The 27616-nt window shown below is 46.4% G+C and overlaps 1 protein-coding gene across 3 annotated transcripts in view; it reads right to left on the bottom strand.

Annotated features, from left to right (window-relative positions):
- nlgn3a (neuroligin 3a) overlaps window positions 1-27616 on the bottom strand; it is a 129521-nt gene that overhangs the window by 32285 nt on the left and 69620 nt on the right. For all 3 annotated transcript variants that reach the window (XM_069669615.1, XM_069669617.1, XM_069669614.1), the window contains one exon: window positions 12819-13004. In XM_069669615.1, the coding sequence (XP_069525716.1) occupies window positions 12819-13004 (186 nt within the window). The remainder of the gene's footprint in view (window positions 1-12818; window positions 13005-27616) is intronic.

Here is a 27616-nt window from a genome sequence, read left to right on the forward strand (position 1 = left end):
GAGCCAACCGTGGACGTCACACATGCAACACTGTCTGGGAAGTGTGCTCCAGCAATTACCGTTTATCGCCATAGGTGCCGCCAAAGAGAACGAAACTGAGATCTCAGATTTCATCTTTAAAACACAAGATTCCAGTATTTCAAAGGATTATTTTAGCACCCTAGGCTATGTCTACCAGATACAGTCACACTCTAGGCTATAGGGAAGAACAAAGAGGAGAGGGCCACACATGACTTTTAACTAAACATTTATTTAACCAAATATAAATCTAAGGATGCCAATGTTAAGAATGTCAGTAACTTCAGAAATGTGTTAGATGAGTGTAATACCAAGTGTGGTGAACAAAGAAAATGAACTGAAACAAAAACCCAAGGGGAGAGAGAGAGAGACAGAGAGAGAGAGACTGTCTGAATCCAGTAGCTTATAAAGCTGAGGAACAGCAGACACAGGTGATACTAATTGACTGCTTGCACTTCCTGATTCTGTCCTGAAAAGGGCAAGGCGGCCCACACAGGAAGTCAAGAGGGCTGTCACACGATCAAAAAGTGACACACTATATCACACACTATAGGATATTTGTTTAAGTTAAGGTACGATCGTCATGAAACCAGGCCTTTCTCAGCTCAGCTTCAACCTCCGAGTGTCGGGATCCAACTGTTTCCTCGTCTTCCTGCTGATGCCTCACGTCTCACACTCGCTCTCATCTTCTTCAAGACTCAAGTTTGTCTATTGAGATGCTTACATAAACGTTGAGTGCTTTACCCTGTTAGTAGTACATCCAACCACACAACAGCTCCTTCACTCGATACAAGGTCAAATTTGAGTCAGGAATTTTTCTCTTCTCTGGTGTGGGCGGGACTTAGCTGCACTACATCTCTATAGTAAAGAGAAGAGGTTCGGTTTGTAGGGCCTGTTGCTTGTTGCTCTATTATACGCTTGCCTGTCACTCTGTTTTCTATTAATCCAATGGCACCAAAACATTGGTGACTTATATGTAGATTTCCTATGTGATTATAGCAGTTTTTTTGTTTGTTGAAAAATCAGACAATCATGGTATAAATAAATGAGGCCTGTTTATAAAGGAAATAGTCCAGCTAGAATAAAAATACCTACAAAACAATTCTCTATTTTCCCTATAAATAGTACCAAATTACATAAATCCTTCCAGGAACTTCACAGGAAATTATGGACCCCAAAAAAAATGACGCGTTTCTGTTTTATCTCCCGACATGAAAGTCTCCATGCTGTTTCAAAGCCCTCTTCATGCTGCAAGAATCACAATTCTGGAGGAGTGAAGCTGAATTATTTCTCTCTTTCATTGGAATAAGTCTACAAAACAGCAGCTATATGCATATTTGTGACTCCCACCTGCTCACAGAAAACCCAATATACCCAGAAAAGTACAAGGACATGACCTCGGTGTTCTCAATCGTTGCTGCAGCCAAAAATCAGAGACTTTCAAATCCTACACATGAGGCCCTTAAGGTGCCCTTGGAAGGCTTATTTTTTTCTGCTAAGCAGCTGCACCAAGTGTTGACTTGTAGCTCCGAGGTTAGCCACCAAGTGCTTATCTTGTAGTATTGTTAGTGCTGTAAGAGTTGGGTCTTTTTGGGACATTTCTTTGTCGGCAGATAATACTGAGATCTCTATCTGACTAGAATAAACAGTATATTAATCTCCCACACTAACCCCAGAGCTGCACAGACTCATTATTTTTCCTGCTTATAATCCGACTGTCTGTGTCACACGGCTTCGCAGCCCTCCTTCTCTTTAACTAGTCTGGAAAAGGTGTGAATGATTTGCTGTCATGAGCGGTTGGATGATATGTTGTACAAGCTGGTTTGTGAAAAGAAGCAGCAGCCTTGCTTATGAGGTAATACTGAATTTGCAACACGCAGAGGCTAATTTAAAGAGGGGGTATTATGCAGTTTCTCATTTTAAGACATATATATAATGTTACAGTGTTGGATGTCCAGACTAAACGTGGGTGAAGTTTCAAAACTGTAGGTAAAAGTATGTTGGAGTAATCCTCAGCTGTGTGGAACGCCAGTTTTTTCTACACGCCGCACTTTGTGACGTCACAAAGGCTTCTGAGAGCTGACCAATCAGAGGAAAGCAGGCTCGTAGGGGCGGGATTCCTTAAAGGGACAGAGCTGACTAAGTCGTTTCAGGAGGCTGTAGGAGGGCCTGCACAGAGCACCAGTGTGAGAAACATGAGGAGAGTTTAACTGTAAATTATGCTAAGCTACTCCACATGTATAACACAGTGAAATATGAAGCTTAACGTTAGCATAATACCCCCCCTTTAAAATAAACGCAACAACAGCAACAAGTCGCCTGTCCAGACTTTTGCTATCCGGGAGAAGCACATTGGTGGAATAGTGAGCCAGCACAGAGGTAATATGGCTCTCTGACAGCTACGTTCGATCTGGTGAGTCTCTCTTTTACCCCTGAAAAGGATCTTTAGCTTATGTTACCTCTCTAAGCTAAAAATCTATTGCAGCCTTGTGGGCCTGAAAGCTAAAGATTTAGTCTTTTTGTCAGGTTGCACAATGTTGGCCCTTTTACAGTAGAGGATTCTGCATGTCAGCATGTTTGCTGAAGTTCCTCTCATTTGGGATTTCATTGTGCTCAGACTATGCAAATTTCACAGCTAAGGCTAATGCACTGCCCAGAACGTCTGTGGCTGCACATGCACACGTTCACGGTGGACACTTGCAGCACGTGATGTAAGTGATCGGCATCCAGATGGCATACATGAATTCCATTCCCTATATCGCATTGTTAAAGGCTCCCACCGAGCAAACCCCGCAGCTTAGGTCTACAGCAAAATAATTGGACTGATGTGTTTCCTCCGCGACACTTCTTATCACACATTGAAAAAACAATTTTCCTTCCAAATCATCCTGTCTGTAAGCACAGACTGTGGCGAGCAGGCCTTGTGTAAACAGAATGATATATTCCTGGATGCCTATAATCATGCCGTAAACAAGTATTTCTCCTCTCTGTGCAGATGAAGCCGCTCTGCCAGAATTAAGTGAGCACAAAGTCGCACATTTGCTATTTCAAAATAATTTAGAAGTTTCAAAAGACATCACCTGAAACAGTTCGAAACACCTGGTAATTTTGTTTGCGCGCTGCAGAAGATGTATATAAATCACATGTTTTGCAAAGCGCTGAAATTGATGAGGATTGTGACGGTGCTCTCAAGCATACAGCGAGTTCTTAGCAGCTCCACGGTATCCTTCTGTTTCTCATGCAGAGGCACTGTGCGCTCGTCTCTCTGCAGAGATAAACAGATGTATAGACGCTGAAGGAGTGACCTAGCTAGCCGCAGAGGTGAGCTGTCAGCAACAACAAGCAAACAGAGCGCTTGCGGTCATCACCAAAGGGCAAAGTTCAGCTAATTACACCGCTGTTGTTCATCTGGCAGACAAACGCAGAAACAACAGACTATTTAACGACACATAGCAGGCCCTGTTGCCTAGTGAGGAATGTCTAATGAATAAACCTTTATACAATGGTGGGTAAAAAAAGAAACAAATAGGAATGTGCAGTGAAGAAGACAAAGAGACAGAACAGACAGTGCAAAAGGAAAAAAGATGGCCGGACATAATGAAATGTGAAAATAGCGTAAGGGAAAGCGTAGTGGTGGCAGAAATTGGGCCAGTATGTGTGGAACAACAGGGAATAAAGGGAGGGCGATGGAGAGAGAGTGAGATGGAGAAGGTGTGAGAGGAGGAGGAAGAGGAGGGAGGTCAGTAGAGATGTGGAGATGGGCGGAGGAGGAGGAGAAGGAGGAGGAGGGGAGATGAGCCCCCAGTGCTCAGCTGTCAGTGCTTCCTCTGCAGGTGGGGCAGGAGGAGTGCCAAGTCTCCCTCTCTCTCTCCCACTCACACAGACACCCATGCATCACTCTATAATGGATGCTTTACACTGGTGCCAGAGAGAGAAAGAGTGAGGCAGAGCGAGCGAGCGAGCGAGCGAGGGAGGGAGACATGGTGAGAAGACGAAAGAGAGACACGGGGGAGGGTGGAAAAAAGAAAGAAACTGCTATGAGGTACAGGGAAAAGAAAAGCCTCCGAGATTAAGGCGGTGGAGCCGAGGCGAGTGTAGAAAGAATACGGATACAGACTGAAGCCTCCATCAAGTCATTAGACCAATCAAGGGAGGAAACAGACGAGACAGTCTGGGAGCAATATGATGCAGCTATTGGTTTAATTGATCTAAAGCCTAACAGGATCAAAGAGCTCCGGGGCACAGCCGGGAGCTGCAGCAGGCCAACGCTCCCCCCTCCGCCGCCGCCGCCGCCGCCGCTGCCGCTGTCACTGTCCATTAGGAGGTGTATGAATGCGCCCTTGACAATGATTTATCAGGAATGATTCATAGATGGCATCTACCTGAACTAATGACTCGCCAGCGTCCTCACTGGGGATTGCGGGTCGTCAACAGATGACATATTCTGTAGCCACCTCGTTCATCAGCGTACGATTAGATTCCAAAAGCAATATGGGCAATACATCAGCAGCTGGGCTCCGTTGCATTGTCTTGGAGGATATCGCCGAGACAGGCCGTGTGTGCCACATGTCGCTCAAGCTGCCCGAGACCATCCGTATGGTTTTGGATGTGAGGCTGCAGGTATATGCATCGCTCTGAGCTATTACCTTGGTTGACGGAGGCATGGATTTACTAAAGTACTCAATTATCCCCTGCCTCTTTCTCTGACCTGCTGCCCGGCTCTTTAACACCTATAACTCCATGCTTTATAGGCTCAACTACCTGCTGCAAGCGGAGACAGACTGATGGCCGGACTACCTGAATGGACTGCCTTCACCGTTTTCGGCCCATTTGTCAATTCTTCATTCCTCTGCTCTCCCTGGCGAGGGATAGGTAAAGCTGCCTCTCTCTGATGGACAGCCCGACTGGATATTATTTTCGAGAGCGTTAGCAGGAACTGGCCATCTGACCTCGGTGGAGTCATCTTTAGTCTAATAACACCCCTCACACCTCACATTACTCAGCAGGGCCACCTCTTTTCTTTTACTCACTACATCTTCGGCTTCATTTTCTCTTTGCACAGCGAGTAGTGAAGAGAAAGAGAAACCTATTTGCTGCCTGAATTAGGCCGTTTCCAATTTCTTTCGAGTTCAAAGGAGAGTAATACCCTTTAGTTGGTGAATAATTCTCAGTTTTTGTTTTGGAAAAATAAAGCAATTTTTGCTCTGCCATACAAGCCAAAGACACTGGCGTTCAAACGCCACACAGGCCACTTGTTAAAAGCAGTTTGCTTTCTGCACACAATGACGGCCACACTATATGGCAGACAACAAAGCCGAGTCGTCAGCGTAAATAAATACAAGCATTCTTGCTCCGCCGAGATGGCATCCCCCTGGTTTAATTATCGCTCCTGTCAATCGAGGTGGAAGAATACGGCACCTGACAAGGCGCGTCCTCATTCTCTCATCTCGCGTAGGCCTTTTTCACACCCTGAGATGCACAGACACCCTTCAGCAAACAGCCGAATCAAACCTCGGGATGGAGGCATTCAGTTGCCCCAAACACTCAGGTAACTTTACAGTGTCAACCCGCTGAATGCCTCCGACACCTCTGAAATGGGGTCTATTCAACTTCGACAATTGTCCCTGGTATTTGTCAAGTGCGAGGCATTTGCACAACAATAGCAGCTGCATCGTGTAAGAATAACATCCCAGGGATGTGGTTATGCAGCTATCTTTTCCGGTGACTCCAAATCACATTCCAGCTCCTGCAAGCTTTCTGATTCCTGAACTCCACAGGCTGCTACAGGAAGCCTGAGCCCACAGAAATGAAGTTGACACTGAGCGTGGATGGATCGCACCCCCGGCTCTGAGCGCTCAGAGCCCAGCACAGGGACATTATGGAGAGGGGGTGCGCGGGCCTGTAGGCCATTCCACAAGGAGAACCTCCCATGGGCCTCGTTTCAGAGAGGAAACCCACACGGGTGATTTCCAAAGGTCACAGCCAGACGTAACAGTACAGTTAAAGCAGTGATGTAGTGCAACACTCACACACTCTCCATCTGTATGGCCTGTTGGCCTCCTCCACCACTCTGTAAGAAAGGGTAATTAGGAGCAGCATTTATATTAGCCTTAGATTACGTGTCGATATCTCCGCACACAGCACTGAACGAGCACAGAAGTTCCCAAGGCTCAGCAAATCCCCACAATTCCCAGCAGCCGCACTACGATAGTGTTTGTGTTGTTCCCTCTGAGGATGCCTGCGCGTACATGGTAAAACATTGTTAGAGCAGAGGTTGGGAGGTAACACGAGCTTTGAATCCTACAGCGACAACACTGCATCAAGAACACTGACAGAGGCAGATTGATACCAGGTCCAGTAAACACTGATGTCAGTCTCATGTGCTTCCTCTGTCAGAGCACGAGGTAAGTACATGCCAGAGACAGCGAAGCAGTCATTTGTGCAGTTAAATGAGAGGATGGCCCAGACAAGACCTAAAGAGGAGGTCATCTAAGAAGACATTATTCAGAATTCAACTCCCAGGTCAGATGTAGTCTGAGACATGTTTAAGCTGCAGCAAGAGTATCATTAATTATTAGAATATATATAAAAAAGACCCAATGCCCAAACAGTGTATTAAAATCGCCTCTTTTGTCCAAAAAAAAAATAGTCCCAAATCCAAAGATAGTAGATTTACTATCAGAGAGTATTTGTTTTGTTTACACTCCAGAGGAAGGAGCCTGTCCCCTCGTGGGGAGGCTGCTGGTGTGGAGAAAAAGGTGTTTTAACAGAAATAACAAAACTGTGATAAGTGTTGCTAGGTGTAGCTTGTCACTGAGACACTGTACACGACACACACTACAAAACAACAGATAGATGTTGATGCATTTCTCCTGAATGAAGCTAAATATTCAGTTCTTATTAAAGAACAACTGGCAGGTTATATTTTTTACGACATTATTACTCTGTCGTGTCTGCTGGAAAAGGTAAATCCTTGATTTAACAAGACATGAGGACACAAATTTAGAGGAAAAAGTGTTCGCTTTCAGTAAAGCTGCTTTTATGTCACAAGAGGGACTCGTGGTGTCCGACGTGCAGAAGTAGTCTGAGCAGTTGTATCGTATTTCAGTAGTCTAACATTGCATTTCACCAGTTCTTATGATGGTTGATTTCTGCGTTTGTGCCGGTTGCACAAATTCTAGCTTGACGGGACATCGAGCTCACTGTTTCCCTGACAGGAACGGAGCGAGCTCTTGTGCCTGGATGCGTTTTGTGCAGGTGAAGAGACTTTGAGACGGGAGACACAAGCACCTATCAAACAAAGTGTCAGGAAACTGTCATCGCTCTCTCTCTCCCTCTGTCTCTCTCTCACACACCGCTGTGGCACCGCCAAACGTAGTACGGATTTACCGTTATAGAAGGCAAATACAGCTGATACAAGCTGACACTCGTACATTAGTAACTGTAATGGTTAAGTATTAAAGCTCCTACTTGTTTCACTCATGATTTGTTAGAGCCTTTTGTGTGTGATAAACTTTACAATGTTGTGACGTGAGCACAGCGGTAGATTTCGCTAGCTAACGCCGGTCACTCATCACGACTCCTGCCCCATTATCAACTGGTTCTGGTCGCACTACAGCTCAATGACGCCTCAGTCTCTTTGACGCCTGTGGTGCTTCGTTTGCATATGAATTCACAATTCAATTCTTCAATGACACCACTGGCATTTAGATCCATATTTATTCATGTTAAACCTGTCATTAATCGGCAGGGCTCTCTGATGGTAAGTCACATCCAGTCGTCTGTTTTGATGCAGAAATAAAAGAAAATGTACAAAAAATGACTCCAGAAGCCGCTGTGTTTTAATTCATATATTTTGTTGGAAATATAATTACACTTTGATTCACTGGGGTCTCTCTCTTTCAGCTAAAATGGATTAAACTTTCAGCAACATGTGTTAATAAGTGCAGTTCTTTCTGTAATTATTTCTATAAAATAACAGCAGTAAAACCCCTTTAAGAGTCTGCTGTGAAATATGATCATTTTAGTTTGGGATATTTCAGCCTTCGCTCGGCAGCAGTCTGCCCTCAGGTGATTCACTGCCTGCACATACTTGATCAGACTTGACTACAAAGGACAAAACAGTTTGTGCCTCACTATAATCATCACCTCTCTAACAGAGGCTCTAATTTGTCACCCAATCAGCTGGAGAAAAGTATACAGTGCAACTCCTATGACTCATGATGTCACGTCCTGCCCAGGACTGAATGAATCAAACGCTGGAGTCAGGAAACCCTCGGCAGGTAGTTCACCGTGAAGCAGCAGCCATTAATAAAGTGAATATTCAGGTTTGATTTGAGAAATGTGTCCTGCCACGCCATTTGATTTCTTCAATCTCTCTGATCCTCGATTTCTGCACATCCCACGATGCATTCCTTCACTTAATCACCGTCTTTGCTATCCTTCACTCTAAATGGATTTAAAAACGTGTTACCCTTTGCTGAAAACCAACTACGGCCCTCTTTATACTCGCGGTTCAAGGGTTTCACCGTTTGCTGGTTGGTGTCTCGCGTTAAAAAGCCTTGGTACTCATTGCGCTGCTGTAATAAAACCCCAGCATTTAACATGCACATTTATGGTCCTCAATAACCCAGAAGTCTTAATAAAAATGAAAGCTGACATTGGCATGAAGGATCCTCCACACTAGCTGTCTTTAATGTCCAAGACGTTCCATTAAAAGGGGAGCACTTCCTCAGAAGCGGGGCTTTTATCCTGATTGCTTACAGGAAGAGAGGGGGGAAAAAAGAAACCGAACGACCTTCAGTGGCTCTACGGCTGCAGCCCTCCTCTTGTGTGTGTCTCATCGAACGGACATGCCTGCATGCACATACGTGGACAGCTGGGGTACGTGTGTTGTGGCAGACAGATGTGCGTAAGTAAGCAGCAGGATTTCTGCAGGATCTGAAGGTAGAAACAAACATATGGACTCTCTCAGAAATATACGCTCAAGCAAATATTTCTGAGGCTCTGGCTACTTGGTATTCTGCTCGTGTAGAGAGAAGCCGTCTCGCTTCTTTTTTGTACATCATAATGATTATTAGGAGATAGGGAAAAAGCCAAATCTGCATGTTCAATTAGCGCCTGTGCGATGCCAGATAGATAATACATGGGACTGGCTAATGTCCTTGCTTCTGAACTTCTTTCGCCGCTTTCTGTTTGAAGCCGGAGAAAAAGAAGATGGGGACGCAGAGATTTCCCTCAGTGGGAACACAACTGTTGAGCTACATTTAATAAGCCGGTCAAAAACACTCTCCTGCCGAGAGAGACGGCGCTTTTAATGACCATTCTGCTTCCAAAGTCTCAGATGTGCGGCTAGATTGCTTGCCACATAGCCGACAAGGCAGCCATCTTATTAATAGCAACGCACCACACATGCCGCAGACTTGGGAGCAGAAAACCAGAGAGCGAGAGCGGGAGAGAGGCACACTGGCACATGGAGAGAGAGCGAGCGTGTGTCTCCCTCGCATGCTTTTACTGTGTGTGAAGCAGGGAGACAGATGGGTGCAGTGAGGAGGAGATTAGATGGAGGAGGCAGGGTAGGGGACCAGGGTCTAAAAAATCCAGACCTCACGAGAGGACGTCCAGGCCAGAAGGGATGGGGGGGGGCTGGGAGAGAGGGGGGCTCTATGATGGATGTACACTGTGACTGGAGCCCTCGGCACGCCCACATGGAGACGACACCAAGGCCAGGCCGGAGGAGCAGGCAATCAGAGAGAGAGGCCGGAGGGCTGGGATGATATAGGAGGATCCAGCTTATTAAATAGGCTTCAGGAGGAGCACGGAGCATCTGAAGTAAGTTGTCACTCTGCCACCAACAGGCATAAAAGGAGAGTCTCTGTTAGATGGAGAGTCTATGCACTGTAGGCAGTGATGACAGACTGTGTACAGTGAGAGTGGGAATACGGTCATTAAATACACCGACACACAGGGGAGCTTCAGAACTGTGTGTCATCGCTGATTTACTTTAGCTTTTTTTTTTTTTACCTGTGTGGGCCTTGTTATCCTGCATCTGAGCTGCAGGTGAAGGAGGATGTTTGTGCGCGTGTGTGTGCACGTGTGTGTGTATGTGGACATGTGAATCCTATTCTTCTACTCCTGGATTAGACACGTCACAGTTATTGTGACAAAACCACCGCTATCTCTGGAGGTAGTTTTACAAGCGAGTAGGAAAAAAAAGGATTCAGATCAGGAGATGAAGAGGCGGCCATGATGGATTTTTGACTATCTTGTTTCCTGCCTAAATTTCTATTCAGAATGCAAGCTAAGAAGCTCACTTTAATCTGCCTGAGACACAAGCCAGCTAACATGGATGTGAAATGATTACACAAACCCATCACTAGAAGCCACCTGAATCCAGGTGTGCTCATGCCACACTGTATAATTCATTTGATTATAGATTTTTACGTCTATTTTTTTTTACTGCTATGTGGTGCAGACTCTTTGATTCCTCTCTTGTTTATCGTGTCGTCTTGGCAACAAGGACAACCTACCAGTTCTCCCTTCCACAGTTAAGACTATGGGAGAGGAGGAGGACGAGGAGGGGAGGCTGTGAAAGCAGGTGCAAAAAAGACATTTCTTCACTTAGATTTCCTGTCACATCCTGCAGCCCACTCCAGTCCTAAACTTTATATAATTACAACAATCTGTGCTCTGAGAGAGACTGTGCGAAATCTGATTGCCATTGGTAACATTCGCAGCGAGAGTCCTGGCGTGATAGAAGGCTTCCTGTTTCAATTTCCTAGGATCCCTCAAGTTTTACTGCCTCTTTTTTTTTTTCCTCATCCCATCAGTGGGGCATACATTTCCATTCAGGGGAAAAAACAGACCCGGTAATATCCAATTTACTAGGAGGCAGAGGAGATGGTTTCACTGGCAGTATAATAACATGCTACATGGAGCGTAGCATTATGGAGTATGAATGAAAAAGGCATTTATGGTAAAAATTCAATCCGAACGCAGTCATCATTCATCGGAGGAAATCAAGGCAATTAGTAACACTTTAATGCAAATTGGAGAACGCAAAACACATCACAAATCCCCGGCACTGTAATGGGGAACCAAAGAGGAGCAGCTCAAATGACCTCTTTCAAATACACTCTGGAGGTTTCACTCTGCCCCGTGACAAGGAGAAGGATCGCCTCTGTGTGTGCGGCGGTGGTTAGCTCTCTGACCACAATATTGCCTTAGACCAATCCTCCATTTAATGCAAGAGTGATCTCTTTAATGTAATTCACTTGCATGTAATGTACAGTAAAAGCACCCGTGTTACATTTGCAGCCATGTGTGTCTGAAGCAGCGTGTTTGCGGCTTGTTAACATGTTCACAGGCGGGGCTGAGAGCTCGGCTGGATCTAAAGATTTCTCATTCGGAATATTACCACCAAGTAAACAACACTGCTATAGCAAAACACAGCAATATCCATGATGAGCTGTCATGTACACAAAACTGTAACAATTAAACGCAAACAGCCAGCCTTTGTACAAATAAGTGAGTGACTGTAATAACTACACGTTAAAGGAGCAGTTCGCCCCTGGAAAAAGCCACAAGCTGGTGTTCTCTGTAATCGATAGAAGCTATAAGATTTGAAATTGGTGCCATAGCTGTGGAGAAAGTTGTACAAACAGCTCGTGGTTTCGCCCATTCTACATTCCTGCAACACCCAGCATGCACTGCGCCCCTCCCTCTGAAAGGAACGGCCCAGCGAGAGACGCTGGAGTGAAATACTACCGTTTCACTGCAGGCAATGGCTCAGAGCGGTACAGAATCAAAAAAAAGACGAGAATATACTGGTGGATTGCCTTAAAAGTCTTCATTTTAAACCTGAACGAGACATGACATCGGAGGCGGCCGTCCGAGATTGAGAAAGTGTAGTTTAGCGAGCTTCCTGGCCTCAGCGAGATGACGCGTTTTACATAGTCTGGCGGAACTTTCCAGGGCCTCCGACCTCCAAAGGCACAGAGCGAAATTGCATTTCTTTTCTACCATAATGGCATTAGCTCCCAGTACTAGCATGATAAGACTGATGTTGAAAATTGGCGCTCTGGTCATTTAAGCATGATGTGTACATGCGGCTCTGTAGGGTGCACTTTATGGAAGAACCTTAAAGAAGCAGTCCATTCAGTTAAGCGAAAGCACTTCCTGCAGGAACTCACCTACAATGCTCCATCTTAATTCAGTGATGCATTAGAGGAGCAGGAGCATGAGCGATGTTTATTGCATGTCCAGGTTAAGCACACAGGCTGCATTCAGCATTAAAGACGCGGCTAGCATGGGCGGTAAATCATGATGAAGACGCATTAAGGTAGCCAGCAGATAAACAACACTGCTTACAAACGGAACAGCGTGTGATAGTGTGTGTGTGTGTGTGTGTGTGTCACTTATTGTGACGGTGGCGGCCATTGAAGAGCTCTCACCGGTACACCATGTTCTTTTTCATCTCGCTAACAAACACACAGTATGCCTTTATGTTTATTTCTGACACAGAGAGGGGGAAACTAGCACACGGGGCGAGGGCGTCACATGTGGCTCGAAATCTTCCGTGGAGTTTCAATTTCCGGAGGGGACGAACATCTCAGTCATTTAAATGCAAACACCTGCTTCTTCAAACATTTGTCACGCTGTATGATACAGTAGAATACATTACTCAATAACTCGCTGGCTGCATCGCCAGTTTCTAATATCGAGCTGCCCACACACCAGCAGGCATGAGCCTCACAGCTGTAGCCCCCCCATCCCCTTCCTCCCTCTGTGCTGTACTGTACCTTCAGAGTGGTGGGAGAGGGTGAGCAGGCTGACGCAGGAAGCTCCGATCCCAGAACCGAACACAGTGATACGGTTGGAGTCTCCTCCGAAGAAGCCGATGTTCTCGCTGATCCACCTCAGAGCCTGGATCTGATCCAGGAGGCCGTAGTTCCCTTTGGCAGCCTGGTCGCCGGTACTGAGGAAGCCTGCAACACAAATGCAAAATTAAGAGATTAAAAAGGCAGCTAATCAAATATTTAACATCATGACACACGCTCACAGGGATAAAAAAGTAGGTCTTCCCCGGCTTATTATTTCGCACTTGCAGGATAAATGTTAGCAGCGATGGCTAACCACTCCCTGATTTAGTCAGAAGAATCATCACCGCACATGACAGCAGCGGTGAGATCATGACTTACTGCATGACACATCTGTTGGTAAAATAGGAGTGCGTGTGACCACATGTCATCTGCACCTTATGGGAAATCAATGGCACGTCTCCACGGGTGAACACCCATCATCAGATATATCGAGTAGTCCTGATGAATTCTTACGAATGTATGAGAGCTCCGCAGACGGAGCGAGAAAAAGACGTGATGATAAGATTCATAATAATTCCGCTGCTTTAAAAACCCCTGCGTATGGACTGCCACCTCATTATATCAGAGTTAGCATCTTCCTCTGACATATTTCGATCCTCTCACACACTCTAAACACTCACAACAGGCGCTCTCAGGGCACATTTTCCTCCGTGTCTGTGTAATCTGCTATATGATGTCTGAGTCGGACACTGAGTCTCTCTTGGGCACATCAGAGCTCGTGTTAACACACCACCCTCTCCCAGCCGCTCTCCAGGGCCTAAGCCCTGCTGAATGATGGGTAATCGAGAGTCGTGGGAGAAGATCAAAGGCAAGCAATCCCTGAAGTCCCCACGGTGGACTCAGTGTCCATCAAACCCCCGAGCATGCATGCAAGGTGACAGCTAGGAGACATGTGTGGAAACTGAGACCCCCCCCTCCTCTCTTTAGCGACGACACCGCCAAACACTTCACAAGCAATAAACGTGTTGGTGTTGAGCGCGCGCCAGCCTCCAGTGATGGTCCTTGAGCATCTCAACGTTGTTTCTAACATCTATTTCATGGTCTATGCCTCCACATAATGATGAACTCTCTGCGTTTGAGTCCTAAGGGGGGCAAGGGGAAGAGTTTTGATATGAGCAGTGCAAAAAAAAAAAGATCAAATCGGAGTGTTTTTTGACTCAGGTCAGCACGGCCATGCTCACTTTAAATAAACACAGATTAGAAAGCAGCTGCTCCGGGCTCATTAGCCGCTCATAGGATGTACGTACAAAAACGATGCATGTCTGCCAACACCCCTATTTTCTCTCTTTGTGTGAATCAGAAGCTTTAGAGGGCACAACCTCCTGCCCCACCCCCTCAAACAGCACACCCTCCCCGCCTGCTGGCAGCAACAAAGAGGGTGGGCGCAGGAAAGGCCGGGCCTGATCATCGGTGTGAGAGAGGCGGTGGCACAGGAAGCAAAGCAGGAGACAAATGGATCAACAGATGGTCTCCTTCAGACGCGTCCCCGAGGATGACAGAGCAGCAGGGCACATGCAAAGAGAGAGACAGGCAGAGGAACAGAGACGGACACAGACAGAGAGAGGGAGAGGAGAGGAGAGAAGAGGAGAGAGGAGGTCTCCAATTGAAGAGCTTTTCCCCTTTTCTTTCTCTCTCGCGGCTCCTCCTCGCGTTCCCGACATAACTAAAGGACAACAGCTTTTACAAGCCTCTCCCGGGTGCTGTGGAGAGAGAGGAGACGTGACTCTCCCAGAATAACCCTCATTTGCGAAATGGTTCACACTCCGCCAAGTGTGCAGTATGTCAGACGGGTTAGGAAATGTCAGGAGACTGACAGGTGAAGGGGAGCCTGTGCATCTGTAAGCCTGAAGGAAAAGACGAGGCAAACCTTATCAAACAAATGTAAATAATTAACGGTGCATGCACGGGTGGTGAGATAAAGTCTCATGTGACTTTGCACTGTGCTGATTCCTCTGCATCTCCAAACGAAGCTGGCCATTAAAATGTAGAGGTATAATCCAATATCTTAGACAACTAGACGAGCTGCAGGCGCCGTTTTAAAATACATCTAATATGGCTGCTGGTTATGTTTTAATTGGAAACGTGTCAGAAGGTATATTCTTTGGAAAAAACAATTAAGATAGCAAAGTAATTGTTTTTATGCACCGCTATTTCTATTTTTACATTTAGAGCACAATGCTGTCTTTCTGCTGGTGCTCTTTTTTTTTGTTTTAAAGCTTCTTCACGTCCGTCACCTGCAGTCTACCTCCCAGGTACTATTTGAGTCACACCGTGTAGTCTACCTTCGTCTCTAAATTTCCGAACCTCTCTCCTCACCAGGGATTGAATTATAGATTTGCAGATCTAGCAGATGATCCTGTATCCTCAGCCCTGCGTGGGCTTTGGCTGCACATGAACCGTGATGTGCAGAGCACACTGTTCACGGCTCCCTCCTACACAGGACCTCGGGATTCTGGGCTGAAGCTCGGTGTTTGTGAACTATCCGGTCAGGCTGGTTATGCGTTCGTCTGTGTCAGCCTGACATCCAATGAGAGATTTTTGACACAAACTAAATGCTGCTTTGCAATAAGCATTTAATATTAAGCTGTAATCTCAGTGTGGCTATCTTTGGGAGCTGCTGGATTCAAAATGAAATGATACTTCTTTCTGACATGATCTGACAATTACGACAGTACACACCATAACAGTAGTTAACTCAACAAACATAGACTAAAAAACAAACTATTAATAAGCCTAGATGAGACGTACAGGCTAATTTGTAATTCATTTCTCTTTGACATGATTCATCTTGCTCGTTAATTCTGTAACAAACTGTAGAAAAGATGCCAAGACCTTTTCAAAGCCGAGACCTTGAGGCTGAACACCAATGTTACACACATTTGTAACACTTTGATTCGTCTAAAAACAAGAAATATCCCTGTATAGCGAGCGCGTATTGTTCAGTGGAAGCTGTTTTGTTTGACATCAAGGAAAAAGAAAATGCCCTGAAGTTGCAAATAAGCTCGAGAAAAGGAATCATCTTTGTTATAGCTAACCTCCTTAAATCATCTGTGCCAAAAACAAAATAAATTTAATAAGATCTGCTGAGAAAACAATCATTTGCAAAAGGTCACGTCGACAAACAACATCCCAAATCGTCTCAAGGCTGAAACAAAGATTTCCCAAATTGGAATTCAACCGTCTACATGTCAGCCGGGTTCGACATGAGATTTGTATGATGGTTCCTCATGCACAAAGAACAATCTGTATGAGTTAATAACAATGATTCTGACTTCTTTCTCTGCATGTTAGAGCTGTAATTTGTCCTGACTGATTACATGATATGTTTGTGTATCGTGTCTCAGAGCTGCTCTTCCCTGACAGTGACGTGAGAGCTGGTAGTCACAGAGTCAGTCCTGATCTCAGCTGGAGAGGCAGCAGCGTCCGCGGCCTGGGCGCAGCCGGGTCAGGTCACACCTGTCACCTTGCATCGCCCTTAGGGATCAAACATTGTGTGTGTGTGTAGTAGACCCCCCCCCCACGAGAAACTTAGTCACCTTAGCATGACCGGAGGGTTTGTTAATGTATACGGCACGACAGCGTCCCCTCTCTGCCGCGCTGGAGGAGCCGGAGGGGATACATGAGGAGCGGACGCTGATGTTCAGAGACCAGGCGATGCACCTTTCAAAAGTGTGTACACACAGAGAGGCCTCAATCATCGCATCACCTGAATATCAGTAAGTTTATTTGACAAAAACCAGGAGGCAGCTCGGAGCGTGATGCCTCATAATGCATCCTGCGTCTTGATCATATTTTATCAATAAGCACGCGCCTCTATCTCCGTCTAAACCCGGCTCCTCGGCTCCCTCCTGAGCTGCGGCAGTGATTTCCTTTAGCCATGCCTCTCAGCATTGATATTGCTCTATTGATTATGATTTAAATGTCTGTTTCCTATACGCTGAGCCATAACTCACAGTGTAGCGGAAAGAGGTGATGATTATGATCGCTCCGACCCCAGACATCTCTCTTAGCCCTGGTCTCCCAGATAATGGAATGTGTGTGAAGTAATGGCAGGGAGGAGGGGGGCGGGTGAGAAGGGGGCGAGGAAGGGTGAGGAGGAGGGCAAAAGCTTGTTATTGAGCTGAAGAGCGAGCTTACACAGGGACAGATGGAGGGAGCGGATAGGGAGGAGTGGAGCAAAAAGAGAAGGAGGAGGACGAGAATAACAGCGGTGACGTAACCGAGGGGTCGCTTTTAGGCGTTCTGCAGGATTCATTCTTGCTTCTACTTTGCCTTTTTCCCTCTTTCTTTCTCCCTCTCATCCTCTCCCTCTTTCGGGGTGCCGGTTAACAAGGCAGTCTGTGTCCAAGCTCTCCTTTCGGTACTCCCCCTCGTCTCCCACTCGCCCTCGCCCTCTCCCTCTATCTTCTCTCCCTCCCTTCTCTTCTCTAGGGAAATAAAGGCCCACACAGTCGCAGCCTTGACAGCCTCCCCTAAGAATCCCTCACTACAAAAGAGCTCCAACTTCCCCCCCAGCCAGGCCGGGGCTGAATGGGAGCCTCTGGGGTGTGGATGAGAAGCAGAGGAGGGAAGGGGCCACCCTCCACACAGCCACATAAAGGGCCTGTGTGTTGAGCTCACGATGAGCAGGGGACATACCCAGCGGTTCATCCTCCGCACAGGGAGTCATTCCCACAAGATTTTTCATCCTCTTTTTTTTTTTTCTGGAGGGTGAAGATTTCAGCGCGCAGACGAGACTCAAGGAAAAAGGCAGGGTGGGGGAAGAGGTTGGGGGGCGGGTGTTGGCTTGAATGGAGGTGATTGCCACTTGGATCAGTGTACAGCTCCTGTTTACAGCTCGCTGCCCAATAACATGGCCGGAGCAAAGACTGATCTGAGAGAGGGAGAGCGAGAGAGATAGAGAGACAGAGAGAGAGGGGGGAAAAGAAGGAGAGAAGGGCAAGCAAGCACAAGAAAGCCTCTTTATGGCTGCCTGAACACTGAGAGCCATTTACCCAACACCACTTCCTTGTTTCCGGTGGAGGAGAAAATAAAGACTTGGATGGAAAAAAAAACGTGCTTTTTGATTGTCACCCCGACAAATTACTAGTTCCATATGAATGAATACAACATGACAGCAGAATCAAACAAGGAAATGGTGTAAAAGAATTTATGTATGAGCCTCCTGACTCCTGCTGGCCTCATTACGAATCAATAATTAAAGGAAATATCAGGCCGCCTTGGATAGCAACAAAGCAGCGCTACGTCAGGGGCCTGGCCCTCGACTCGGGGAGAGTTCAGACTGAATGAAAACACGCTCGCTGAGCTGAAGGTCTCTGCTTCAAATGTGAACAGACTAGTGACTAACAGAAACCTAAATACTTCAGCTCTAATATGTGCTCAGCAGCACACAATGACACAGATAGATGCAGCGTGTGAAGCGTGAGCGGTGCATCCATACTATGTGCTGAAGGGTGGCTGCGTGGTCTGATGCATGATGCTGCAGATAGAGCATCACACATACGGCGCTGCTGTGTACAGACTGAGCCACTCAAATGGAAAATGTGGTTTGTGTGCAACAAAGCGCTGAAAAAAAAAAAAAAAGAAAGACAACAAAATGTCAAGAGGGAAAAAAATCTGCGGCGCACAAACACCAAAGCTCGTCTGACACATATCTGAGCCTCTAAAACCCAGATCTCTTACAGACAGACAGACGAGCGTTTGTCGGAGCAGACACGGATGGAAAGCAGATACTGTAAGTCGATGCTGCTGCTGTCGCACGTGGCAGCTGTTGGTCGTCCTGCATGTGACTTGGGGGCTGCTTAATCTGATTGTGCGATGTGTCCCGGTGGTCAGGCGACACTGTTCAAGGGCTCTGGTGATCGGCGAGCCTGGCAGCAACTACAAATGAGCAGTTTGCATATGTATGACCCCTGGCATCCGAGCGCCACTCAATCAATCACACATGGGCTTCAGCGGCTGTCGACTTCCAGTTTTGTTGCATCTCCCTCTCCTCCTGGTCTCCTTGTCATGTTCCCTTTCTTCCTCTGTACTCCGCGCTCCCCCTACACTGCCTATCCATTTCTCCCCTCTCTGAATCTCCACACATCTCTCCCCTTCTCTCTGAATTGCACGGAGCGGATTCTCAAAGACAGCGAAATGCTTTTACATTAAGGGGAGCTTTTGCATCTCACAGCTGGTGCGGAGGCGGGCCTGCATGCTCCCACAGAGGGAGAGGGGGAGACTGGTGTTGGAGAGACACAACTGTGAGGTTAAGCAGCGCTTTGGTTCCACTTGGAGGAACATGCATCAGAGGGAGATATTTCATGAGCCATTTGCCGTGCTTAAGTCAGATATTAAAAATAAAACATTCTTGCATTATACTAACCGTCCTTTGTTCTAATATAACAACAATGCACGCAGGCTGCTGTGTCTCGTTTTTTGGCCTGTGGCTGTTCAGGTTCAAAGGCTGGGTGTAAAGCATGACATCAAGCCCGGGTGATGTAATTTGAGGGCGTGGTGAGAAAGTTAAGCACCACCCGGCTGCAGGTGGATGAGGGCCAGTGTGCAGTGATGAGCTGCGATGCCACGCAGGAGATCAGAGCCCGGCTTATCAAAGCACATCAGCAGAGCAGGGCAGGAGAGAAAGGTCATCATTTAGAGGATCTTCAAAGCTCCTCAGGTTGGAGTAGCTCTGATAGCCGGCCATAATGAGCCCACTTTGGCTGACCCCTCCCTCAGGAGAAACCATGTGAACGTGAAACCATCCCAGGCAGCCAGTTCGACAGCTTTCACTCCTGATAAAGTTAGATTCCTTCATTGTTTTCATTCAGAAACTCTGCCAACTTCAATTGTAAATCAATGACAGCGATTTAAATGAACATCTGTTTTCCTGAGGTTTAGCGCTGCGGTTTGTACTGTATGACTGATGTCGTATTTGTCTTTGCAAGGGTATTATATTTTTGGCTCTAAAAAGTGGCGGCGCTGCCAGTAGGGGTTGTGTTCTGATTTTGGCTCCAAATTTACAAGAGGCAAAGATTTGTTGGGAAATATCCTATTTGATTCAGCTCATCATAAACTAAAAGCAAACTTCGCTCTGCTTTTATCTGGGCTGCCAGTTATGCATATGTAAATGTTAATGTACAGTGTTTACAATGTGGCAGACCATAATGAACACCCGCACGTATAAGGATCGCTTTAATTATATTCTACATGTTTCTCATTCTCAACAGCTCTCATTAAAAGACCAAAAGCAGCAATGAATTGATCGTACTTAACCAGATTGACAACTTTTTTTTGTGTATAAATTCAGAAACTACGTGCGACCTGCCGAATATTTAGTAAGTTGATTGACAGGAAAAGGATGAGCAACTACAATGTTACAATGTTACAACTTCATTTAGCAGACGCTTTTGTCCAAAGCAACTATTTTAATTAAAGATCAATTGTTTAATTCCTTTTTTGTCTGCAATTTTAATACAACATTTGTCACATTCTTTACTTGTTGCTTCTTATTTTTTATTATATTTATTTTTAAAAAAAAAAGTAAATATTTAAAGCAGGTTCCTGGTTTGAATCCTGATTCGGACGTAGCGGGCCTTTCTGTGTGGAGTTTGCATGTTCTCCCCGTGCATGCGCGGGTTCCCTCCAGGTACTCTGGCTTCCTCCCACAGTCCAAAGACATGCTCGTTAGATTCAGTGGTGACTCTTAAATTGCCAGGAGGTGTGAATGTAAGCGTGAATGGTCGTCTGTCTCTGTGCGTCAGCCCTGTGATTGACTGCCGATCAGTCCAGGGTGTAACCAGTCTCTCGCCCAATGACAGCTGGGATAGGCTCCAGCCCCCGCCTCGACCCTGAACAGGATAAGCTGTATAGATAATGATGGACGGATGGATGGAAACGATTTGATCACCTAAATGTTTTTGTAGACTGTAAATTATTTGAGAAAACAAATTAATCAATTATGGAAATAATCATTAACCTCTATGAGGAACCAGAAAATGTTGCTGGGCAGAGGGACGCCTGGGTCACCTTGCTTAGCCTGCTGCCGCTGCGACCCGGCCCTGGATAAGCGGAAGAAAATGGGTGGATGGATAGATTGAAATAATCATACGTTGCAGCTCTAAATCTTGCATAAAAACAACTTTATGGGGGAAAGTCTGACATACATATTTCTGTTCACATCACTGAAGTGCTCCAATCTTAGTCATAATGATCAGCTAATGCCAACAGGAAGTGCAGCTCAATCAAATATGAGCAATTGCGTAATATTTGCCTTTTGAATATCAGTTATGACACATAATTATTCATTGCAGCCTAAATATAAACAGCTAAATAAAGATGACTTTTGCTTTAAAAATGTTTTGGGTTCTTTTTTTCCTCAAATAATTTGAGCAAAGGGGCGCCGGGTTAGCTCAGTGGGTGTTACACATCCCATATACAGAGGCTACAGTCCTCGATACAGCAGCCCCCGGGATCGACTCCCACCCTCGGCCCTCTCTTCCTCTAATATCATAATAATATACATAATAATAATATGAGCAAACTCATATTTTCATGTGAAATTGGAAAGCACCTGCAGGAATAAAATCTAAATACTTCCCTGCAGAGAGCAAGGACAGTGTGTGTTTGGAACAATTAGGAAGTTTATGTGTGCGACCGGCCGGGCCTGGGCTGCAGCCATGTGTGTATAAGAGAGTAAATGGGAGTGCCATGACACCGAGTGTGGGTGAGTGCGCAGCCACGGTGTGCATAAGTGAAGAGGAGGGCTTCCAGCAGAGTGTGTATGAGTATTTGTTTGTTTGTGGGAGTGCATGTGTGGAGCAGCAGCGGCGGCGGTGTGCGAGTAGCTCCGAGGGGGGGAGTGTATGCAGCGCGGCGAGGGAGGTATGGATATTAATCACCAGGAGGAGCATGGCTCTGTGGCGCCGGGCGGAGATGGATGGGGTGTGAGTGCAGTGATGTCACCCTGACAAATGGACCGGCCTTGTTGGCTGAGACTCGCACATCGCCTCTCATTTCAATTAGTTCCTCGCACAACAACCCACCTAACCCGCAATCTGCAGGTTACACACGCAAAAACACATACACCTTGGCCGCAAACACACCCCCTCCGGTGCTCCCGACAAGATGCACTGATCTGTAAGAATACAGTGGAGCTACTTTAATCAATCTAACTCAATTATGACAGCACTTTTGCTTTCAATCCCAGCAGCGAGTCACTCATTCCCATTCATTTTATCAGCCAAGCGCACTGACGAGGTCTACGGCCGGCACACGAGCCAGTGGGAGCTGGCAGAGAGTCCGGGTGTGTTTACGAAACTAAAGGCTGGGCACTGCCCGCGTGTTTTCCCACAATATCAATTTGATGAAGTGCCGGAACGATGGCAATGTGCGCATTTGCCTGGGCCAATGGTAATAGCATGCATTTACTCTCTGATGTGGAAAAAAAAGGTATAAGGTGTGTACCACAGAGAGCAGCAGTTCAGACAAATTGAGTTCAGGTATAAACGGTCTAACCTCCTCACCAGCTGTTTATAGCCTTGGTCTTAAAAGCCTGACATCACTAACTAAAAGAGCCCGGGCTGTTGAAGTGTCTGTCACCTATAAAAGAAGTGTTAAGCCCCTTTTTTAAAGACCTGGTGCTACTAAAGCAAGAACGGTTTCTTTTCCTCTGTCTCCAGTGAACTTTGACTTCACTGTACTGTGGACTCTCCATGTTAAACTACCTCTCAATCACCATCTTCCTTCTCCCCATTCCTGCTCCCTCCCTCTTTCCTCTCCAATCTGATCTCTGCCTCCCTCCGCTGTGATCCTTCCCCCTCTGCGCACCAGGAGGACGGAGCGGGAGGATCACTTTGGTGTAAGCCCGGGCAGGCCGGGCCATGCAAGGCTGAACTGGGCTAGTCGGTGCACACTCAAGCGCTAAGTTTGTGGATTGATCCGAGCCTCCTGGGGGCTCCCGGCTCCAGTTCCAAGCTTAACATCAAGTGCTGGGTATCTCTTCATCTGCCCCAGAAAGCAGGAGGTTAATACCCTATAGAGACGAGTGAGAGTGGGGGAGGGACTACTTTGTGCCATAGAATTAATTAGACCCCTACACATCCGTATTTAGCACATTGGAGCTACTTCAAAGATTCCTGAAAACCTGGAGAGAAGCAGCATTTAAGTTTTGTAATTTCAAATGTGAGACGATTGTGATTAAACGCAGCAGCCCTTCTGTGAAATGCATGTTTTTTCATAATAAAATGAGAATAAGATACGCACCTGGAGTGACAAACACTCAAAGCAATCAAAGGTGAGGACATGGGAATACAACGCGCACTGTGATTCTATTTTATTTGCCGTTATTAGCAGTTGTAAGTCTTCCTGTCCCGTACATACTGAAGCTGCTAGTTTGCAGATTTATCACCGTCTACCTTGCGATGACGCTCGGCTTGCTTTGCTGCACATATCCCTTTGTTGATGAAACGTGCCTGTTCTCTCACCCTGAGAACAGTGGGGAATGAAAAATGAATGAAAAGCTTTGAAACAGCGCATATGATTACAACAACACTTGTACAATAGAGGGGGCGTGCCCGTCGTGTATTGTTGCACGTAACACAAAGGGCATGCACTGTACAAAGACACTTGTACCCATGTCCTACAAAGGATGAATGCGTCCTATATTTGCTTTCTTCCCTCTCAATTGATACTGAAGGTCTGTTTCCAGTCAGGGTCTCCTCATTCTAACAGCTGAAGCGATTCCTTTTTCATTTCACTTCCCTGCTCTTCCTTTTAATCTAGCTGCACTAAAGAACGAGGTTCCAGCAACAACAAAAAGGTTAGATCTCGCTTTCTGTTTCATCTTGGCCTCCCGCGATCCCCGGGGGACGTCTCTCTGAGCTCGTCCGCGCCGCTCGCCGATGGGAGATTGTGCCAGGGCCTCCGTTTGTTTGGCTTTCTCCTCCCCCTCCCTCCCTCCCTCCCTCCCTCCTCATCGCGCTGAAATCTGCCTGACAGTTCGGCAGCATGGCTCAGGCCCCACAGGAGCTACCGTCAGATAAAATGTCACCGTGGCTTTGTTCCACGCGCCCTATAGGCTGGCCAGATGCACCGTACACCTGAGAGCCCCGAAGGCCGGAGTGCGGAGTGAGAGCGCGAGGAAAGGGGGTTGTTTATTCGGCTGCAGGTGCCACATTTTGTTAACCGCCTGCGTTTTATCTTCATTGACAAAATCAACTTTGATGGACAATTAGATTAGAAGCTCTAACCTTAGAGCTATTTGATTAAACCGCAAATAAATCATATATGGTTGATAGACAGCGCTAAAGCAGCATCCTTCCGCGTTGCAGGGAGATGTGATTGGATAAGAGCCCTCCATCCTCGCCACCGCTTAACATAACAGCTTCCGAGCATCAAACTCTTGACATCTACAGTCAAACCCGATCCTTTTTTTTCTCAGCAGCAGCAGCAGCAGCAGCGGCGGCGGCAGACCCTCACATGACTCTTCTCACAGTTTACCTAACGAGGCTCGAGCTAAAAAAGCCAACTGGTCCTCTTACAGGCGAGCACCGGGGAGGTTGCCGCTGTCAGCTCCTGTTAGCTCAGCCTCAGCCCTGGTTCACGTTTCAGAGAGCACAAACACACTCGTCCCAAAGGAGCTCGTCGGCGCTCCTTCACCCATCCGCCCCGCCTCAATAAATTAATAAAAGAAGGAGCCGCTCTCACAGGTAATTTGATTAAATACGACATCCCTGCTTTAAAGAGCCTGCTGACGGAGCAAAAAGAAGAAGGGACATTGTCGGGTGAAATTGTCACTGTACTCGCACATGACCCTCTCGCCCCCTGGCCGGCTCCACTCCCCTCCCTCTCTATCAGCCCGGCATCGGCACATTCTTCATTTTCCAAGGACATCTCTGATGAAAAATGCTATATGCTCTAGATTACTTGGCTTGTCAGTCACCTAATTTGATGCAATCCCCACCAGATCTCTCCCCTTAATTGAGTTTCCTTTTCTTTATTTGATAGCAGATGTTTATGAGTTAATATGTTTGAACCGCGGCTGCTCGCTGCACGAGCCTATGGGCTTATCTGGGGCACATGCTCGTTCTTTTCAAAACAGACTTAGTGTAAACAACAACACGAGCTCAGACATTTGTTATACACGAAGGACGGGAATAAGTGTAACCAATTTCTGCCAAATGTGCTGTGGGAATTGTATTAGCATTATAGAGAAAAAAGAGGCGAATGCAAGGATACACGCGCTAAATTCTCACATTTGAGTTAACACGGTTACTCTGTAATTGCAGTATTATTATCAAAGAAAGTGAATCAATGTGATAATTTATTCCACTCTATTCCATTCTACAGCGTACATTCCCTTTTACCCTGGTGAACGCTTCCCCACTGTTTTCTTCCTCTCCCCCTCGGGCTGGAGGGAGCTGCCGAGTGTTAGGAAGGACGTATCGAGCCGCGACGTATGAACGGAGTGACAAGCCGTGTCAGTCGGAGGGGAAGCCACTCATTATACAGATTGCTTTGTAGTGCTTCGAGGCAGCCAAGGCCGATGTCGCGTCCCTTCAGTCCGGCCTCAACCACGAGCGGACGTGGCTGCCAGTCTCGCGTCCCTCGCTTCGCCGTCTCCGAGCTGACACACTTTTGTCTGAATCCTTCAGAGTCAGTTTGCTGAGAGGTCACGAGTGTGGATTACTAACCCAACAACAATGCCTATAATGGGAGGGAAACAGACATACCCTAATGGAAGGAAAGGACTCTGAATCTTATTAGCAGGACATCTTGTTTCAGTCAGTGCTCCAGTGGGCCCCTCTGGCGCTGCGATAGCATCAGCAGCAAACAGCTAGCAGGTGCAGAACGGAAATAAAGCCAATTGTGTTGATCGAATCATCCCTCGTTCTACCAGCCCACATCTATTCCTTCACTCCAGTGTCCAGTTAACTGTCTGTGCTACGGAAAGCGCTCTTTAATGCCTATTAATGCTCTCTGCGGTGCGATCAAGACATATGCTGATGACAATGCTTTCTCTCCTCTCTTATAGGTTAACTACGCTGCAATGGCTCCCATGTTAGGAAACAGGTGGTTAACTGCTCTTCCTGTCTCTAGCTGTGGATAACAGGAGCAGGCTGTGTTGTGGCTCGCTGTCAGTAACATCCCTACCTGTGGATGGAAATCCGCGCTACCTGTAGCAGCCTGCACGACGGTGGCGTGTTTGTAGCTCTTCTGCTGAGCCTTATCTCGGCCCCAGCCTGAGAATCCGCGATTCTGTCCTCAGGATTGGCATGGAGAACAGCCTTGAGTGGCAGGCTCCTGCTACTAATTAAACCAGCAGAAGCATTAGTCCCGCTTGTGAGCAGTGTGAGAGTTTTCATAATTACCCGTGCAATTCATTCATTATTTAACTTAACGAGGTAGCTCAGTGGCCAAACATACAGTGCAGTGGGGGCCTAATTTGGGAAAATGCCATGAAGATATTGGATACCTGAGCTTCTTTTTGCCCCTGCCACTTGTAAAGCTCCTGGATGATGAGGGATCAGGAATAATGACACAATATTTAGTCTGATTAACTTTGAAAGTGTCAGCCGGCGATGTCGGCAAACACAGAAACGCACTCTTATTGCAATGTCTATTAAGTTCAAATGAAATGTAAGTATGACCTTTCTAAGCTCCTTAATTCAGCTAAATTGGCTCCAGAGGAGGCTAATTTAGCCTTTTACAACATGGGGGGAAATGGGCATTAGAGCAGTGGTGCCACCAGCAAATGGCACTGGACCCTGACTTGTTTGCACAGAAAAATGTGTTAGCTCTCTGTGTCAAACAAAAAGGACTTTCTCTGTTCTTAAACGCCTTTAAGACTTCCTTTTCCCCCTCCAAACTATTTATTCTAACCCAATTGCCGGTATTACCATTATAATTTTGACCACAGCGGTATTGTTAGTAAATGTAAATGGGGGTTTACATTAAAATGCAAATGAAGCGCTTCAAAGCATGCAGTCAGCATTTTATAATCCTGCATGAAAAATGGTACCTTAGGAACAGCATGCATTTAGATGCCAGAGCTGGGATACCAAATCATGAGGGGCTGCACACACAACCCAAACTGCTCAGGCCGGGGAGATAACTGATGCACAACTCATGTCTAAAATGATGGGGGTGGATGATCAAGTTAGACCACTGTGATACAACCCTGCAGAATTATTGAGTCAGGAGATAATCTGTTTCGATGCCGGCCTTATACCACTTGTGATAATTCATATCTTTCCATATTCTTACTCATACATAACAGCTGGATCCACTGATCACAAGGACAGCTTGACTCATCCTGCCCATGGCGCTTCATATTTCATAAAGAGAAAAATAAAGGTGAAACTTCCTCCATATGTTGTTGTTATACATCTAGTTCTGGTAAACTTGAGGTTATACGGCTGCAGTAACAATGACTTTCATTGTTGACTCATCTGGGGGTTATTTTTCTGGATTAATTGATTACCTGTTTGGTACATATAGCATAAAATAGTACAGAAAATTATGTAAATCAGGGTTTCCCCAAGCCCAAAAAGACGTCCTTAAAGGAGCAATCCTGGAAAAGTCAGTCAAAGCTGGTGTTCTCTGTAATCGATAGAAGCAATAATATTTGAAATTGGCGCCATAGCTGTGGAGAAAGTTGTACAAACCGCTCGTGGTTTCGCCCGTTCTACATTCCTACAACACCCAGCATGCATTGCGCCCCTCCCTCTGAAAGG

This window comes from Semicossyphus pulcher, unplaced genomic scaffold (assembly GCF_022749685.1).
Source record: "Semicossyphus pulcher isolate SPU_LCO1_2020_fin unplaced genomic scaffold, fSemPul1.0.p SCAF_2, whole genome shotgun sequence".
NCBI classification, from domain to species: domain Eukaryota; kingdom Metazoa; phylum Chordata; class Actinopteri; order Labriformes; family Labridae; genus Semicossyphus; species Semicossyphus pulcher.